The 18,467-nt window shown below is 43.7% G+C and overlaps 1 protein-coding gene across 2 annotated transcripts; it reads left to right on the plus strand.

Annotated features, from left to right (window-relative positions):
* The first annotated feature begins 201 nt into the window (after positions 1 to 201).
* Positions 202 to 10,689, plus strand: Ripply3 (ripply transcriptional repressor 3). 2 transcript variants are annotated; one of them, XM_047564801.1, is made up of 4 exons: positions 202 to 556; positions 1,459 to 1,531; positions 6,046 to 6,179; positions 9,313 to 10,689. In XM_047564801.1, the coding sequence occupies exons 1-4, from the start codon at positions 453 to 455 to the stop codon at positions 9,641 to 9,643; spliced, it is 642 nt and encodes a 213-aa protein (XP_047420757.1). In that variant the 5' UTR covers positions 202 to 452; the 3' UTR covers positions 9,644 to 10,689. The 2 variants fall into 2 exon arrangements, with proteins under 2 accessions (XP_047420757.1, XP_047420758.1); XM_047564802.1 differs by having other exon boundaries at positions 6,112 to 6,179.
* Positions 10,690 to 18,467: the final 7,778 nt, after the last annotated feature.

Genomic DNA, 18,467 nt, shown 5'->3' on the forward strand with positions numbered 1-18,467 from the left:
GAGAGCGCCGGGCTCCCCCATCCCGGAGGGGGCGCTCCCGATGGGAACGCTCGCCTGGCCCTCCCTCGCCCGGCTTCCCGTGTCACTTCTCGCCGCCCCGTCCCCTTCCCGAGCTTCCTTGCCCCCGCCCCGCCCCGGAGCCCCCTCCCCGGTTTTCCTTTGTCCCCTCCCCACCTTTGCCCTGGCTTCCCGAATCCCCTGCTTGACCCACACGCTGCCGCCACCGCTCGGCCACGAGGCGCCTCCCTAGAGCTTTTCTTGTCCCCACCCCGTCCTCGGCTTCCTCTGTCCTTCACGGGACTTTGGCGTCTCCTTTCTCCCCGTCCTGTCCCCGCCCCGCCCCGGCTTTAAACCTGGCGCGCAGGGCGCGGGTAGGTGAGCGCGCTCGCCGGGCGGATCGAGGCGCGGTCCTGTCTCCTGCGCCGCTGGAGGGCGCGAGCTCCGCCTGCACCATGAGACCCGAGCCGGCCGCCGGAGCCTGGGAGGCGCCGGGGCGCGTCTGTCACTGCCCCGGGAACGGTCCCCCGAGGCCGTCGTCGCCGCGCCAGCCCGAGAGGTGAGAGTGTCTCCGCGACCCGAGGGGACTCCTGGAGAGGCACGCGCCGCACTGGTACCCAGAGCGCAGCAAGCTGGATGCTCTGGCGTCGCTGAGCACCCCCGAGCCCGGGCGGAGTCCCCAAGCTCGACGGTGACGCTGAGCAAGTTGCTTAGCCAGAGACCGAGAGGGCTACAACGCTCTGTGGGTCCCAAGGCACAGTTCTGAACTGCAGAGGCCCAGAAGGTACCTGGCCAGGAAATGGACCTGCGTTTGCGTTCCTAGCAGATCTGAAAGTTACTGGGCTGGGAAACACTGACGTCTGGGGTCCCTAAAGGAGACTTGCAAAGGGATCCCCTGCACTTTGGCTGTCACAAGGTGATAGTTTTTGTTTTCCCTGTGCTCAGGGCTCAGCGTTGGCCATCCCTGGGCACCAGCCCTTTTCAAAGTAGTAAAAATTAAGGAAATCAGATTAACTGGGGAAGTAGGGAAGGGTAGTAGTCCAGGCAGCCTGAGTGGAGGAAACAGATCTCTCCTTTGTGTCTGCTCGAAACTCTGTAGAATCATCTCTGTAGAATCAGGATCCTTCAATGAGAAGGAGGTGAGGTTGAAACTAGTGACAAAATAGCCAGTTATAGTGGAAAAATCCTGAGCTGAAGAATCCAACCAGGATTAGTTGGGACAGAAATTCTTCAACTAATGTGTTCCCTTTACTTATAACGTCTAATTGAAGGCAGAAAACAGAAATATACAGGAGGGAAACACATAAGTGGCACTCATCCAACCACAGGCTGAGACTCTGAGGGAACTCTGTCTTTGACAGACATTAGAAATAACAACTCATCATATTTTAAAAGTCGGGCGTCCCCAGCACTGGGGGTCCAGGAGCCTGGGATTCATTCTCTCTGGTACTTGCCTTCCAGTTCCAGCCCGACACCGTGGAGGCCTTGGACGCAGACTCCAGGAGATGCAGAGCTGACCAGAACTGGAAGCCTGGTAAGGTTAAGCGTGGGTGTTCTAAGTAATCAGTCCTGGCAGAAAGTGACACCTTCTCTAAAATAAAGGACCTTGAAAGACCTCCTCCCCAACCCCTCCCTTGGTCATCTAACCTAGAAATGCCTCAAGGTCTGGGAATGGGAGTGTGGGAGAGCAAGATGTTAATCAGACCTGAGTTACAAACAGATAGGGCTCCTGTTGCTTCTCCTTTCTTGGAAAGCAAAACCCCTATGGCACAGAAGTTTCTTGGAAATCATAAGGTATGTCTTCCATGTTGGGGTTTCCTCTGCAAACCTGCAGGTAGAAAGGGGAGGGGAGAAGACTGCCACCGTAGAGACAAGCTGAGTGCCATGCCATTAGCAGTGGGCTGGTGCCACAGTGCAAATAAGGGCAGAGTCTCAAATGAAGTGCCCAGAAGGTGCGCTGAAGCCCCCACCCGCCGTCTGGCCCTTTCTGAAGTACTTTCCACCCTGTCTGCAAGCACTCCTGGGATAACTCATGTTGTCAGAGCAAATACACTCAACAGAGGGGCTTTGTGAACAAAGATTAATTGCCACTATTTTTTTTTTTTTTTTTTTTGGTTACCCTGCATAGGTAACTAAATTGCTTTTATACTGATTGAAGTAATGACTTCCTTTCATTTGCTATATTTTAAAATGTAACTTGATGGCTTGCTTATTTATTTATTTATTTATTTATTTATGGTGCTGGGGATTCAACCCAGGGCCTTGTGCTTGCTAGGCAAGCACTCTATCACTGGGCCACACACTGGGCCCTAATATGATGGCTTTTAAAGCAACTCTTTTAAATTAAGAGTTCATCTGGCTAGGAAGAACCGTGTATTTGATTTACATAACATATGTGGCCTATGGTTTAATATTCAGTTATTTGTAGTATGGTAAGAAAACTTGGGTGTGAGAAAGTAGATCTTCACCATATTTTGATATTTATTCTACTTTATTCAACTGATCTGAATATTGGAAGTTTTAATTCAGTTACTATTATTTAAAGAATGACGCAAATGAAATCTATAGCAAATTAATTAAAATTTTTAGCCTATTTTTTTTTTTCATACTGGGAATTCAACCTGGGGCACTTAACCACTGAGCCACATCCCCCAGCCTTTTATTTATTTTACTTATTTTGAGACAAGGCCTTACTAAGCTGCTGAGGCTGACTCTTAACTTGTGATCCATCTGCCTCAGCCTCCTGAAGGTCGCTGGGATTACAGGCGAGAGCCACTACACTGGCTTGCCCAAACTATTCTTAAATGTAATATATAAATAATGGAAAATAGTTCCTTCTTGTGCATTCTAACAAGTTTTTAAAAAGTAGTATTTTAAAGGAGAGAATATATGTTTACAATTAAATTCAATTTTCTTTTAAATGAAATGTACACATAGCATATTCGTCATTTGCAAGAATAAAAATACAATAGCACGCAGGACTTGGTGGCCCACTCTGTAATCCCAGCAACTCGGGAGGCTGAGGCAGGAGGATTCAAGGCCAGCCTCAATACACTGTCTCAAAATTTTTAAAAAAAGGACTGGGGATGTAGCTCAGTAGTAAAACGCAACTGGGTTCAATCTCCCATACCAACAAAAGTAAAATTAATTTTTAAAAAACACTGTAGCACACTGCCTAATGGCAGTAGGACCTCCCCCTTTCTATTACGACGAGAAAGCCATTCGTGATGAAAGTGAAGATTCCTTGCAAAGAAATGTTAAGCCGCAGCGACTCTAGTTGACTGTCAGTCTGCCACACTGGATGAAGCAGTTACATCCTTGGATTTGGATGGAGGTGGAGATGCTCCGTGAGGGCTGTAGAATTTGCAGCCCTGTTCCCCTAACCCTAATCCCCACCGCCCCTGCCAGCCCTTTGCAGAACGCAAATTGATCGCGAGGGAAACTCTTAAGAGCACAGGACTGTAGGCGCAGCGGGCAGCCTTAAGGGAACGGTTCTTGCTCAATGGCGCCCTCTCCCGACAACGCGGCAGAAGTCTTCGGCTCCGGGCCCTTGTATAGCGTTTCTCAAGAAATGCCATTGGCTGGGAGCGGAAGGGGTCAGAGCCTGGAATGAGGCCTGGGAACCTCAGCCAGGGCTGCCCGCAAGCAGATCCAAATTAGAATAAAATCTAAATCTGGGGCTGGGGTTGTGACTCAGTGGTGGAGAACTTGCCTAGCATGTGGGAGGCACTGGGTTCGATTCTCAGCACCACATATAAATAAATGAATAAAATAAAGGTCCATCCAAAACTAAAAATGATTTTTAAAAAAAATCTAAATCTGAGGGAAGGCTTCAAGGACATGTGCTTTGATCAGTGGAGTCACCCTCGCCCACGTGGTGTCCCTAGGACCCCTACCACCCCTACCAAGAAGACAATGGATAACAGCCCAACATTAAAATTAAAAAATAAAAAATTAAAAACATTTTTTATTTCTGGTGCTGGGGATAGAACCCAGGAGCTTCCATATGCTAAGCAGGTGCTCTGCCACTGGGCTGTAGCGGCAGCCCCCAGCTAATCCCTTCTTGACCTCTACTGCATTTCCTTCCTGGCTACTTAGCCACACTGCCAGGGAGGTGATTTCTGGAAGATGTCAGAGCTGGTCCCTGAGACTGTCCTTCCAGGCTCCCCACACCTTAGCTTTAGCTGGTCAGAGGCACATGTCCCTAGCTAAAGTCTCTGCTGGAATCCACTGTCTGGATCTTAAGAAAACACACATACCTTAAACACAGTGTTTAACTTGAATTCATTTCTGTTCCCATTAATTATCAAAATGTGACTGTTGAGACTTCTCCCTCAGTGAGAAAGGATCTTGAATAAAATCTTTTGGAAAATAATCAGAATATTTATAGCACTAGTATTTTAAAGCAGTATATGTTTGTGGGGCACAGTTTTTAAGTTTTATGAAGGTGTACTGTACATTTCAGAGTCTAGTTAGAATCAGATTCTTTAAGGAAGAGATGGTTTCTCTGGGATGCTTTCCACTGCTTTTTATTGTCTCCCAAAGTTTGAGTTGTTGCATATACTCTGTCCTATCACGGGGCATGAAGTTCTCCTCAGCAGGACAGGATTGTTTGTGGTGGAAGAGTGAGTTTGAGTGATTAGGGGTAGTTTATAACCACAATACAACTTAACACAGAAGTAACTTCCTGTAGCCTCCAAAGCCTGAATAACAATGCACAAGATTTTATTCCAAAAAACTTCACTTTACTTCCCTCAGCTAATCACAGTTTATAAAAATATGACTGAAAAACTCAAGGTCTGCAGAGGTTTCCAGCAGACCAGTTTTCTCACAGATGTACACACACACACACACACACACACACACACACACCCCAAGCTTCTACAGGAAAGAATGGCATGAAGATTGACAGTGTCAAACTCCTTGGAGTCCTTTCTTGCAGGGCCAGAGCACGTTTTGTCTCATTTCTAATCTGATTCCCACTAGTGTCTATGGAATCCAAGAACTTGGGGTTTCTGACCACCTCTCCAGCCATTTCGACCCATTTTCATTCATCCCAGACGGTCCATCCCAGAATGCCTCACATCCCCCTTTTCACACTGACTAAGGTAACATGGTGACTCCTGACCCCTTAGACCCTTGGAAAACCTGGACAAATCCATTTGGGTCCAGCACCTTCAGGAGTTTGGTTAGAACAGGCTCCACCCTGGACAGGCAGAGGGTGACCATCCCCTCAGCTTCCTGGCCAGCAGTCAGCAGGGACCAGTCTAGCTCTCTGCATGTTTCTCATCCTTATTAACATTGTCCTCAGTTGCGTGGTCTCAGATGGAGTTTCCCTCTCTGCAGCTTCTGATACGCAAGTGGCCACAGGCCCTTTGCCTGTGCTGAGGGCCTGTGGTTTACTCCAATCTGCCTTTCCCTCTCTCCCGCTGGGTTCTGCTCACATCTGTACCATCTCCTACCCAGACTGGTGCCTTCAAGCCCTTACTTCAAGACAGCCCATGAGCAGCTCTCAGTGCCACCATTATCCTTAAAATACAAATATGATTTTTGAGCTCCTCAGCTCAAATATCAGTCTCCAGGACCAAACCTGAACTGAATAGTGGGTTTTGAAAGAGTTCTAGTATCAGGACTCAGCCTCCCTTCAGAGTCCTCTGACCATCACAAGTGTCTCATTTCACACAGGGCTCTCCCATCTGCGTCCTCTACTTTCCTCCCCCTCTGACTGAGATGCTCTGCTCTCCAGGAGTAGTCTCAGAATTCTTACCCACATGCCAAGGATATATCCCTGTGGGGCCTAGAACCCTTTCCTGGTCCCCTTCCCCACATAGAATCAGGAACGTCTTGCGGTGTTATGTTTCGTAGAATAGTTATTTGTACGCATGTGCAGTTCTCCCATTGAACAGCACCTGTGCTCAGACCCTGAGTCTGTATTAAAAACCCTCACAACGCCTGGAACATTGTGGTAGAAGGAACTGGCTGATGCTGTCAGATGTTTGAAATTGGTACTGATAGTAACAATTGCGAACTCCCTCTGTTTTTCTTTAGAAACTTCAGGATGGTGCCTTCAGCGACTCCTTGATTGTATCTGTGTGTGTGTGTCTGTCTTTACAGTGTGAGCCTGCGGGGCAACAGCAGACTTTGAGATCGAAGGGGGTCTTCGGGTTTCAGCATCCTGTCAGGTAATTTATGACTTCACAGTAAGAGATTCATCGTTTCCTTTTAACATAAGCATATATACACGTTAGTATCTTCAACTGTATACATTTCAACAAAGTAGAAAAGAATTCAATATATTTTCCAATATTACCTACTTTTCTTATACCAAGGAGCTTTAAGGATCTTTAGTTGGATTTCTGGAATCCATGCACGCATTCCTTCATGTACTTAACGCTTCAGCTGCAAAGCAGAACTGGCCTCTCTCTTTTCTTTATACCCCCATCATATATTGTGCTTCGTGTTCAATTTAATTACGTAAGAATTGTATGTGCATAGGTAGTTACTTCCTTAGGCCCTGAGGTACATTTCTGTTTCCCCCCTGGTATATAAGCGAATGTATTGTCCAGTGCCAAGTAGCTCTTCAAAATGTGTGTTGAGTAAGGGGCTGGATGCTGGGCACCAAGCACGCGTGTGACAGCCTCTTCCTCCAGCAGCTGCTGGTTGTCTGTTCCTGCCGGTGACCAGGACTCTCCCTGCCATATCCCACTTACATTTCATTCATTTTAGGCAGGTGACTCACATTCTGGGCTTCTATCTGTGTCTCTGTCTCTCTTCCTCTCTCAGCCTTTCCCTCTCCATCTCTCACTCCTCACTTCCTTCATCCGAGGAGACCAAGCCTGTGCTGCCAGCTGTCCTGGTTCCCCTGGAAGGCTGGAAAACTTCAATACAACCCAAAGACACTCTTTTCTAGAGATGAAATTGAGAGTCCCTCAGCCTGGTTAGCGTGGTTTTTGAAGAGGAATTGTTTCTAAGTGTCCCTAACATCCATGGTTTTCACTCCTTGTAGAATCATTGCAGAAGCTTTTAAAAACCCAGTTGCCTGGATGTCCCCACAAGGGATGCCCATGCACCTCTACTCGGGAAGGGTCCAGCATTTGTGTTTTTACAGGGTTGCCAGCTGATCCTAGGGGGCAGCTGGGGTTGAGAGCCACACCCTGCCCTGTTCCCTGCAAGGATCCCTTTATCATACCCCAGCCTGCAATCACAGGCCCTGCTGGGACTCCCTAAGTTTTGATTTGCTGACACTGCTGCATCAGTATAACTGCACTACGAACTGCAGTGTTATTTATTACAATTTATTTTAGATTTTTTTTGTAAATTTTTTTTAGTTGTAAATGGACACAATACTTTTATTTTATTTTATTTATTTTTATGTATTGCCGAGGATCGAACCCAGTGCCTCATACATGCTAGGTAAGTGTTCTGCCACTGAGCTTCAGCCACAGCCCCTATTTTAGATTTTTATTATGGAAAATAATATAATATAATCCCAGCAACTCAGAAGGCTGAGGCAAGTTCGAGGTCAGCCTTGGCTTTATAGGGAGATCCTGTCTCAAAATAAAAAAGAGGGGCTGGGGATATAGCTCAGTGCTAAGACACTCCTGGGTTCAATCCCCAAAACCGAAATCTCAGAACACCCATGCAGCCGTGACCGGCCTTAGTGATTATTGTTAACATTCTTCTGACCTGATCATGTTACCATCTCCCCAGACCACTTTCTTTTTTTTTTTTTTTTGGTACAAGGGATTGAATTCAGGGGCCCTTGACCACTGAGTCACATCCCCAGTCCTATTTTGTATTTTATTTAGAGACAGCATCTCACTGAGTTGCTTAGCACCTCACTTTTGCTGAGGCTGGCTCTGAACTCACAATCCTCCTGCCTCAGCCTCCCGAGCTGCTGGGATTACAGGCGTGCACCCCTGCACCCAGCTGTTGTTAACATATTTTAAAGCAAACCCTGGACATCCTACAAGTTCACCTGCAAATACTTCAGCATAAACATCTAACTTTTAATATGACCAAGACCTAAACTCTGCTTATATATCTGTCCTAGAATTACATAACATATGCATCCTCTCTGTTGCACAGTCTTTTAACCTCAGGACTGTGGACACTTTGGGTTGGATAATTCCATGTTCTGGGTCTGTCCAAGGTTTGTAGGATCTTTAACACCATTCCTGGCCTCTGCCCATTAAATATCAGTAGATTTTTTTTCAATTGTGATAACCAAAAATGCCTCCAGATATTGTCAAATGTGTCCTGGAGGTTGAGAACCCCTGATCTCTTGGAAACTTTAAAAAGTTACAATTTGTCAAGCTTGTTTTCTTTTTTTCTTTTTGGCAGTTCTTGAGATAGAAGCCAGGGGCTCTTTACCCCTGAGCTACATCACCGGTCTGGTTGTTCTTTTGTTTTTGTTTTTGTTTTTTAATTTCTGAGTCAGCATCTCACTAGGTTGCTCAGGCTGTCCTTGAACTTGCAATGCTCCGCCTGAGCCCCTCCAGGTGCGGGGATCACAGGTGTGCACCATGCCCTGTGTATAGGGCACACCACACCTCCGCTCCTCTATCCAGAAGGGCAGTGTTGAAATAAACAGGAATCGGTCGAGACCTTCTCACTTCCTGACGTTCACAGGGAACCAGCACGTAAATTAATAGATGAGAAGTACAAGGACAAGAGGTTATGGGGAATATTTAAAATACGCGTGGCTTGAATCCAAATCCCATGACAACTACCAACTTTTATATGTTCAAGCTTTTTTCTTTCTCTCTTCTTTCCCCCTAAGCACTTCTTTTCTGTTTTGGCAAAGCCAGGGACCTACCCCTCCAGGTTCTCTTACAGTAACATCTGGAAAATTAGCTGCTTCTAAGGATCAGAGTTCAGAGCGAAGTTTCCTCCAGAGCCCAGAGGGTTACATTTCCCATGCTCAAAAGGTGTGTGTGGGTGGGTTGAGGCCCAACCTAAATGGGTCATCCATTATCCAGGAGGACTCAAGTTCTCTGTTTGATCAGAGCGGGCCTATTTATTCTGGAATCCAGTGTTTTCAGCAGCCTGTTCCCTTTGTAGAAGTGCATCTTTTCTGGACTAAAAATTGATTTGCTCATTCAGAGTTCTGAACTGGTGTAGGGCTCATTACCAAGTCCCTTATCTAGGTGCCCAGAGTTCCATGTTCCAGTGACTTAAAATCCACTGTATGTAGGGAAGGCAAAATCAAGACAGGAAGATCGGGGAGTTAGCTGCTTCTGGGGAAAAGAGTCCTCTAGCACTTTAGGCCTGTTTTCAGGTTGATTAATGATGTACTTGTTTCTCAAATATTAGACTTTATTTACCCATTTCAAAGCGTCAAGAATACCTGCGGAGCTCCGGGGAGCAAGTGCTGGCCAGTTTCCCGGTGCAAGCCACCATTCATTTCTACAACGATGAGTCTGAGCCCGATTCAGACGAGGAGGAGCAAGAGGACACGCAGACCTACCATCTTCAGTGCCACGAGTACGAAGGTGGCCAGGAAAGTGGCCTGGGGGGACAGGGCAGAGGTGGGCTGCTAAGCCCACCTAGAGGAAGGGATGGCTTGAGGGGTGGCCTCCACGGTAAGGGGCAGCTCCCTCATGGTGACTCTCCTGGGGGCAGTGAGTGCTTCTCATCCAAATGAATTGGTCTCTCCCATGTTGGCCCTCCGGGGGGCGGGCAGCCCTGGGCCCACGCTGCAGGACCTTGCTCATGTCCTGGGGACAGCCCTGACAGGACATGGCATCTTCCACTGGGTATCCAGAGGCTGGGACTTCCTGCACTGCCTCTGCTCAGTATGCTGAGAAGGCAGCTTTTACTCTTTCCCCTCCGGGTGATTCTTTTTCAGTGTGCTCAGGCATACCTTTGAGAAGAGGTGGTGGGACAAGGAGGTCTGTGTCCACACAGGTTGTTGTCAGCATTCAGGGCTCACTCAGCACCGGCACTCTCCTGACCCGGTTATACGGGATCTAGACTAGTTAATGGACTGGTGACCCAGGCCCGCCTCTCACTTAAACGCAGTCATGATTCAGCTCTTTGCCTTTGTGAAAACAATTTAGATATTAAGTCCCAATTTCAACCTGTTGTCCAACATTGATTTGGTTGCTTAGTAGCATTCTGAAAAAATTTTTTCCTTATGACAAAAAAAAAAAATCAAAACACTGGATAATTTACATAAGAGAATCAATAAGAAGATATGGATTTCTAAGGAATAATTCTTGATAAAAATGTATGTGATAATTGTAAAGGGTTGTGTGTATGAATCCACAGGTTCTAGAGTTAACCTTTTTAGTTGGTGACTACTTTGGGCTTTTTACTTGAATGAAATAACACTTTCCAATTAAAGTGTCTGATGTAAAGTTATTTTGTATTTTACTTTTCGATGATCAAAAGTGATTCCTCGAGGTATTTACTTAATTATCCTACTTAGAGTTGTCTTCCTATGTAGAGCATATGACATAAATTTCTACTTAAAATAAATATTTTGAAAGAATGTTTGACAATCACCATGTTTTGGATGAGATGTTCTTAGACTTAGTCCCTGTGTTGAAGTTTTCCAGGATTCTTTTATAGGGAACACTTCTAAAATTAAATTATTTTTCAGAATGTAGATAAAAAGTATAGGAAAGAAAATAAAATGGCCGATGACCTCGCTGCCCAAAGAACCCGTTCATATTTTTTTAAAGGAGAAGTCTGAGCAAATATTTTAACAATCTAAACAGTACAGAAAAGTAAACATTGCAAGTAAAAGTCATCCTTCCCTTTTCCCATTTCTTTGCCTAAAAGAAACCAGTGTTAGTTGTTTTTCACTGCTCTGCCCTTTTAAAAAATGAAAGTTTCTTTTTTGCTTGTTTTAGTTTTGTTTCATTTTTCTCCTTTTAAAAAATCTTTTAAGTTTTTTATTGTTGTATTTAAACAAATGTGAGTTTTCTGTTATCTTTTTATTTTATTGTTTCTTTAACCTGTTTAAAGTACCCCTTTTTTTTTTTTTTTTTTTTTTTTTGGTACAAACTTAAAAACAATTACACCAGGGCTTCTTCAAGAAAGGATTTGAGTTGATCTCCTATTTTGCAGGGCTTTTGTAAAACAGTCCTAGAAGTCTTACCCCAGCTCCTTCATGTGATGATTGAGGTGAAGATTGAATAATCATGCTGGCTTTGTTTAGTTTTCTTAGTGAATCAGTTTTACTGAGAACTGAAATCTAGTTCAATCACCAGTTTACCATTGAGAAACCAAACCCAGTCTGAATTCTAATGGCACCAGACGCCAGAATTTAAAATAGGCTGAGCGGTAGTTTTCTAAAATTACTTGGAATTGGGCCAACTCAGTGAAAATACGGAGAACAAGACCCTTCAGCCTGACTTTCATGACACTGAGCTCCAGTGACCTCAGACCCTGGAGCCTCACTGGACGGGAGGCTACATGGATTGACCCAATAAAGTCCCAAACTTCCAAGTTCATCAAGTTAAAACAACAACAACAACAACTGATTAGCAATTATCAGTTGTAGGTATGAACGGGCTCAGTGTGGGATTTCAACACAAGCCCCCATGGAACCCAGCCTCCCTTTGCCCTGCCCCCTCAACCCTAGGGGTCTCCATTTGGCGCACAGTTGGCTTGCAGCTCCCGCATTGAGAGAGAAGGTGTGGCTCTGGACCGACTGGCCTACTTCACAGGACCTGATGTCCTCCCGTTCCGTGTGTTTTACAGCAGAGGACTGGATTCCGTTCTTCATGGCAGATGATACTCTGTCGTGTGTGTCTGCCACCTTCTCTTCGTGCGTCCGCCCCACGATGCCACCCAGGTGGATCCGCCTCTCAGTTGCTGTCAGCTATGCTGGGATGACAGCTCAGTGGTAGAGAACTGACCCGCTCCAGGGATTCCCCAGTACTGAGGGGAAACCCATCTGCAGATCTGAGCAGAGGCTGCCTGGGCTCCGCCTTGCGCTCCTCAGTTCTCCGGCTGCATCGCGCTCTCGCCTTGCACCCCTCTTTCCCTTTCCCCTTCCATTCCTTTCCTGCAGTAGCTGCCCTGACAGTGGCGCGGTGACTGGATTTCTCCTGAGGTGCCATCCCTGTGTCTTTTCTCTGAAATGGTTCAAACATTGTAACCAGTCCAGTGCCAAAGCATTCACCTGTAATCCCGGCGACCTGGGGGGCTGCGGCAGGAAGATCTCAAGTTCAAGGCCGGCCTCGGCAATTTACCAAAATCTTGTTTCAGATCTTTTGAAAACGACAGGGGATGTAGCTCAGTGGAAGAGCAGCTGCCTAGCAGGTGTGAGCCCCTGGGTTCAATCAAAAAAAATAAGTCATCCAGGCAGCCACTCCAATAATGGTTAGATCTCTCTCCCCCCCACCCATCCCCCCCCCCTCTCTCTCTCTCTCACACACACACACACACAAATTTATTTTTTAAAAAAAGAAGTAGTTTATGCTGGAGGCCAACTTCTCTGACACTCCTTCTTTGACTGGTTCACAGAAAGTAACCCCTGATGATGGGCTTCATTATCTGAAGCAGGTTCTTGCCACTACCAGGAGCTGAAACACATTAGGAGCACCTGTACTTTCCCCAGACTGTCCACAAACCTCCTCACTACAGTCCGGTTTCCTCTAGTGGGGAAGCTTGTGAAAGCACATTTCAATTTGTTGCCACATTTTTTTCCCTGTTTGCTATTTTGAACCATTATTCGGGGATTGAACCCAGGGCCTTGTGCTTACGAGGCAAGCGCTCTACCAACTAAGCTATATCTCCAACCCTTGGACCAGTTTTACTGTGGTGGGTGGAAGAAGTGTTTTCCTGTGTTATGTTTTTGAATTTTCTATTAAAGAAGGATTTACAAATAGGCAGCTAGTTTATCAGCAAGTTTAGTGAAATTCTATAAAATTCTGTCTTGACACTTGCATTATTTTAAACATCCAATTGACAGTATCTGAGGTGTAATACATGCTTTGCTTAAGGTTCAAAGATAAAAGACTCAATGATTTATTTTTTTAGTAATGTATTTTTTTTGCTCTTGTCATTTCTTTTCACCTCGTCATGTGGCTGATTATGAGCTTGCCATAAAAGCAAAGTGTCCGTCTTGCCGTTGCCTTGTAGTTTTCTTGTGTTCCTATTCCCTGCATTATTTTTGGTTTTGTTTTGGTACCAGGGATTGAACCCAGGGGCACTTGACAACTGAGCTTCATCCCCTTTTTTATATTTTTTTATTTTGAGACAGGATCTAAGTTGCTTAGAGCCTCACTAAGTCACTGAGGCTGGCCTCAAACTTGTGATCCTCCTGCCTGAGTCTCCCAAGTTGCTGGAATTACAGGTGGGCACCCCCACATCTGGCTTCCTTGCATTTTCAATTCAATTTCTTGAACAAAAAAAAAATTTAATTGAGATATAATTCATATACCATATGCCTTTTAAATCATCCAATTCAGCATTCTTAGTATATTCATAGAGTTGTATAACCATCACTTCTAATTTCAGAATTTTGTTACCCCCAAATCAATTGTTATAATATGTAATTATTAACATATAATAATATAATATTAATATATTATATAATAATAATAATAATAATGTGTCACCCCTTATACCTCAGCAGTGGCTTCCATTTCTCCCTTCCCCCATTCCCTGTCAAATACTAGTCTACTTCCTATTTCTGTGGCTTTCCCCATCCTGGGCATTTCACATAACTGGAAACATACAATCTGTGGTCTTTGCCTTTGGGTTCTTTCACTTGGCAGTTGTCAGGCTGCATCCATGCTGTACCACATGTCAGGGCTACATTCATTTTCATGACTGAGTAATATTCCATTGCATGGATATACCAGATTTTACTTACCCATTCATCAGTTGATAGACATTTGGGTTGTTTTCACATTGTATATTTTTATTTTAAAATTTTTTTCTTGTAGTCATAGATGAACAGCATGCCTTTATTTCATTTATTTATTTTTACGTGCTGCTGAGGATTGAACTCAGTGCCTCACACATGCTAGGCAAGTGCTCTGCCACTGAGCTACAGTCTCAGCCCTGTTTTCACATTTTAGCTCTTATAAATAATACTCCTGGGATCTGTGTGTATAAGTTTTTGCGCGGACACATGTTTTCACTTCCCTTGGTCACATACTTTGGAGTGGGCTCGCCCGATCACATGGTAACTCTTTAATCAAGGAACTGCCAGACTGTTCACCAAAGCAGCCGCCTCTCCTAGCATTCCCACCAGCACTGTCGGAAGTTTCCAGTTTTTCCTTATCCTTAGTAAGACTTTTATCATCTGCCTTTCTACTGACACCTGTCCTAGTGGGTATGCGGTCGTGTCCCACAGCAGTTTCCGTGTGTGTTTCCCTAGTAAAAAGTAATGTTGAGTATTGTTCATGGGCTTGGTTGTTCAGGTATCTTCCGTAGTGGAATGTCTATCTTATCCCTTTGTCCATGTCTAACAGGTTCTTTGCCTCATTCTGAGTTGTAGAAATTCTTTACATATTTTGGATACTAGGCCCTTACCACACATAATTGGCAAATATTTCCTCCCCTACTGTGGTTGGCCAGAACTTCTTTTAGGTGAACGTTAATTTAGTTACATTTGGAAAACACATAATTTTTTTATTAAAAAGAAAAGTGCCAGACGCCCTTCTACCCCCATAGTCCCTCTGCACACTCCCCAGGCAGAGACCCCTCTGCTTTGGGGGCAGCATTGTGGCCATGTTTTCACCCACACAGACTTGATTTCTACGCAGTTCAGTTGCCCTGACTCAGGAAACCTCGATCTGAGTAAGGAAATAAGTATTTGTTTTGCAAATTTCTGCCAAGAAGTGACAGTATCTCAAAGATTCGCCCACAGGCCCTCATGGGAGAACAGAATACCTGCCATCAAGGAACCTACAAAAGTTAACAGTGTAAGGGATCCCACGAAAACCACGCTGGACACGGGAAATCACATAAGGGAGTTTATTAAGCAAACAGAGTGTCTCCCTGCAGGATGAGAGAGAAAATGAGAGGAAAAGAAAGGGAAAGAGAAAGGGCACATGCTAGAGAGAGTGGAAAGCGAGGAGGAGAAAGAAAGTGAGTCAGGGGGAGAGAAAGGTAAGAGAAAAGATGGTGGGGTAGCTTTACCATGAAGCAGTTGAATTCCACAGGCTAACAGGGGACCAATATCGGAGAAGGGTACTTGCAAGCTGACTGATGAACCAATAGCTAGCCAGGATGTTCACAGATTGACAAGTGGTTGGGAGGCAGGGAAATGGCTGCAATGGAAAGGGCAGGGGAGCAGCTTTGTACATTACATTCCCCCATTTCTGTTTTTATAAGAAAATCTTTTGCTCTCCAGTTCTTTCTGAAGCCTTCTCTCTCCTTCCTGCCTAAGTGACTGGGGATGGTTTTGCAGGTGAGATGTAAAAAATCCATTCTCCTTCCAGACTTCCAAAGGCAGATGGTTTTTATGGACTTCATTTCCTCAATTTGACTGATCCCCTATTTCTACACCAACTGCCTGTCCCCAATTCTGACTTCATTCACCCCTCTAATTTTAGGAACTCCTTTACTGCTGTAGGGAAAGGGGGTAATGACCGATCTGGCTTCTTTGAGCTGGAAGCAGGCAGCGTGGGGCAAGCAGTTTGGAGTTCCCTTTTTAGAAATTGGGTCAATCGAGGGGTCCATGGTAGAAGTCTGGTTGGGGAAGAGCAGGTTGTAAAGGCATCTGGGGATGGGTGCTTCTATGAGAGAAGAACAAAAAGACATGAGTACTGAAATGAGATTGATACAATATAAATGTTGCAGAATCTGGAACATGCCAATGCATATCATAAAGATGACAGAAGTCAATAATTCCTCACCAGGGGGTGGAAGAACTGAGAAGTTTTTCCCATAACAAGGCCTAGCAAAGGCTGGAGAGGACAAGGCCTTTATTTGGGAACTTTAACATTGTCCATGTTATCAGGAATGTAACCTGTGTTTAGTAGAGATCTTTATACTTCTGTTACTTAGGGCTAGATAATCATACTAGCAGATATAGATTAAGCCTACCTGTGTAGCTTAGGAAGGTCTGTAGGCCTTCAATTGACTAAAAAAACTTCTGACTCTGGCAGTTTCTCTTAATAGTTATCAGGCACATTTGCCTAAGAATCTCTCTTTTGTAGCTTTTAGTCTTTATACTAGTGGACTAACACAAGTGTACCTCTTAAGTTACATTTAACTATTGTTTCTTTTAAATGCCCAAGAATGGCTATATTTTGGTTTTAACTGTTTTGCTAGGTGTTTAAGATAAAGCTGGTCAAAGTAACCTGTTCCTGTCTGTTAAAGAGTCAGCTGAGTCACACAGGGGTCACTCATAGAGAACTTAAGAGTAGCTTCTTAGCTCCATTAGTGCCATTGGTTAAGCAGGGTCTCCTCGATGAGGTGGCTTCCTTTGAAAGCATCAAGGGATGTCTCCCTTTTTCCAAGACTCTCCTCTGCAGCAGGTACACTGAGTGGCTTTTCATTCTCTAGTGGCCTCATCAATCTCCTTGATCAGGAGGTCGTATGGCCCACCCAGAGTTGCAAAACTCCTTACAGAAGTCCTCTTGTTCCCTGGATTCAGGCTGACTGAGGGCAAGACCCAAATATGGACTTTTCTTGACCTCTGTATTTAATCTCAATCTCTAAGATTGATCTTAACCATCCAGCAAGCCAGTCTCACCAGTCATAAAGTAAGAGTACTGGGCTTTAACCTCAATATCTATAACTTTAGTTATTTACCCTCTTTTATCTAATTGGGGTCTACATTATCTGTCCTATAGGTGATGGCTTACTATTTCAAGTTAATCTATGGTGTACTTCTGCAAAATATTAATCAGGCAACAGTTAGAGTTTACAAGGAAAATACAAAATGGAATCACCAACAGTAAAACATTCAGTTTGTGCAATAGCTATCTTGAATTTTGGCTGAGTTATATCCCGTTTGAGATCATAGTAATCTTTACAACAAACATCAAACTTTTGAACACAACTTTAAATGAATTAAAGTCTGGTTTACTTTGGAGTCATTCTAATGTGCAGCAGGGTTGTGAGGCAGAGCCTTATCTCAGGTAAGGCAGGGCTTTTAGCTCTGTTCTCTGATGGAAATGCAGATCTAAAGAGTTATGTCAGCAACCCTTATATATGTATGTAAGCATTATTCTTTGTTTTCAGGAAAGTTACGAGACTAGGACATTAACGTAACTTTTTTTCAGAGCTGCAAAGTGCAATGTTAGGAGCTCTGTGTAGTTCTTAAGGAAGTCCACTGTTCAAAGTCATGAGGTCAGAGACCCCGATCTCAGTCACTGTTGTCCCATTTTTGCTACTGCGCATTACACTCTTTCTTAAATGTCATTTTAAGAAGTTTACATATATTGACTCCTGAGTCTATATGAACATTAGTTAACACAATTTAACATTATATGTAAAACATGAATTAAAGAAAGGCTGAGAAAGCTTTTAAGTTTCCTTTTGTGTGGCAAAGTGGTAAAATGCTTTCATGTTTAATCTTTAAACAAATCACGCTCTCAATAACTTTTAGAAATACATTTAACAAATTTTACATATACCCTATTGATGACAGGTCCTATAATAGAACATTAAATGTTAGGTTTACCATTACAGACAAGTTTAATTTGGAGAATAGCAGCTTGATAAATTTTCTGCTTTAAAGGCTTGTATACCTGGAAAATATGAACACATTTAATATATAAAGAATAATGTTTTTAAGTATGTTACTCCATGGAATAACTTTGTAAATTAATCAGATGTCTCTAACAAACACATTTGAGTAATCCTATACATGTCAACTCTAATTTACTCATCTTATTGTAAAAAAACCAAGCTATCAGACAATTGTACCACCAGTATTTGCCGTCTCTTTCCTGTTGAAGAAAAATCCTAGAAAAATTGATGTTAGATGTTTTATAAACATCAACATTTTATTAGTTTGACCACCTAGAGACTTGTGAGTTAATTTTAAAGACATTTTACTTCTATTAGTTTACCCAATTTAAATTGAACCTTTTTAAATCACATGAATTAAAAATATTTGGATCCATTTTTAAAATTTTAATTTTTATGCACACTTATATTTAACACAAAAGCAAAGGTCTTGTAATGCTTATCTCCATTGCAATGTAACAGATGTCCAAAAATAACTCTAGAGTTGGATAAAAAGAACTGATCAAAAATCATTAACCTAGGTATGAAGGATCAAAATTGTGAGCTCAAAAATATAGCATTTAAGAAAAACAAAAGTCCTAGAAGAAAAATGATAATGGTCACTAATTATAGCATGACAAATGAGAAAGAGAGAAGAGGTGAAAGAGAAAAAGTATTCTGAGTTGTAGCCCAGGAGAAATTTAAAATGGACACTTTTTTCCTTGGGTTTGAGACTGGTCTTCCACTGAGCATTCTGGCTTCCTCCATTTACATTTCAATGTAAGCCTTGACTGAGATTTGGATCTGAAAGGAGCTAAAAA

The sequence above is a fragment of the Sciurus carolinensis genome, chromosome 9 (assembly GCF_902686445.1).
Source record: "Sciurus carolinensis chromosome 9, mSciCar1.2, whole genome shotgun sequence".
NCBI classification, from domain to species: domain Eukaryota; kingdom Metazoa; phylum Chordata; class Mammalia; order Rodentia; family Sciuridae; genus Sciurus; species Sciurus carolinensis.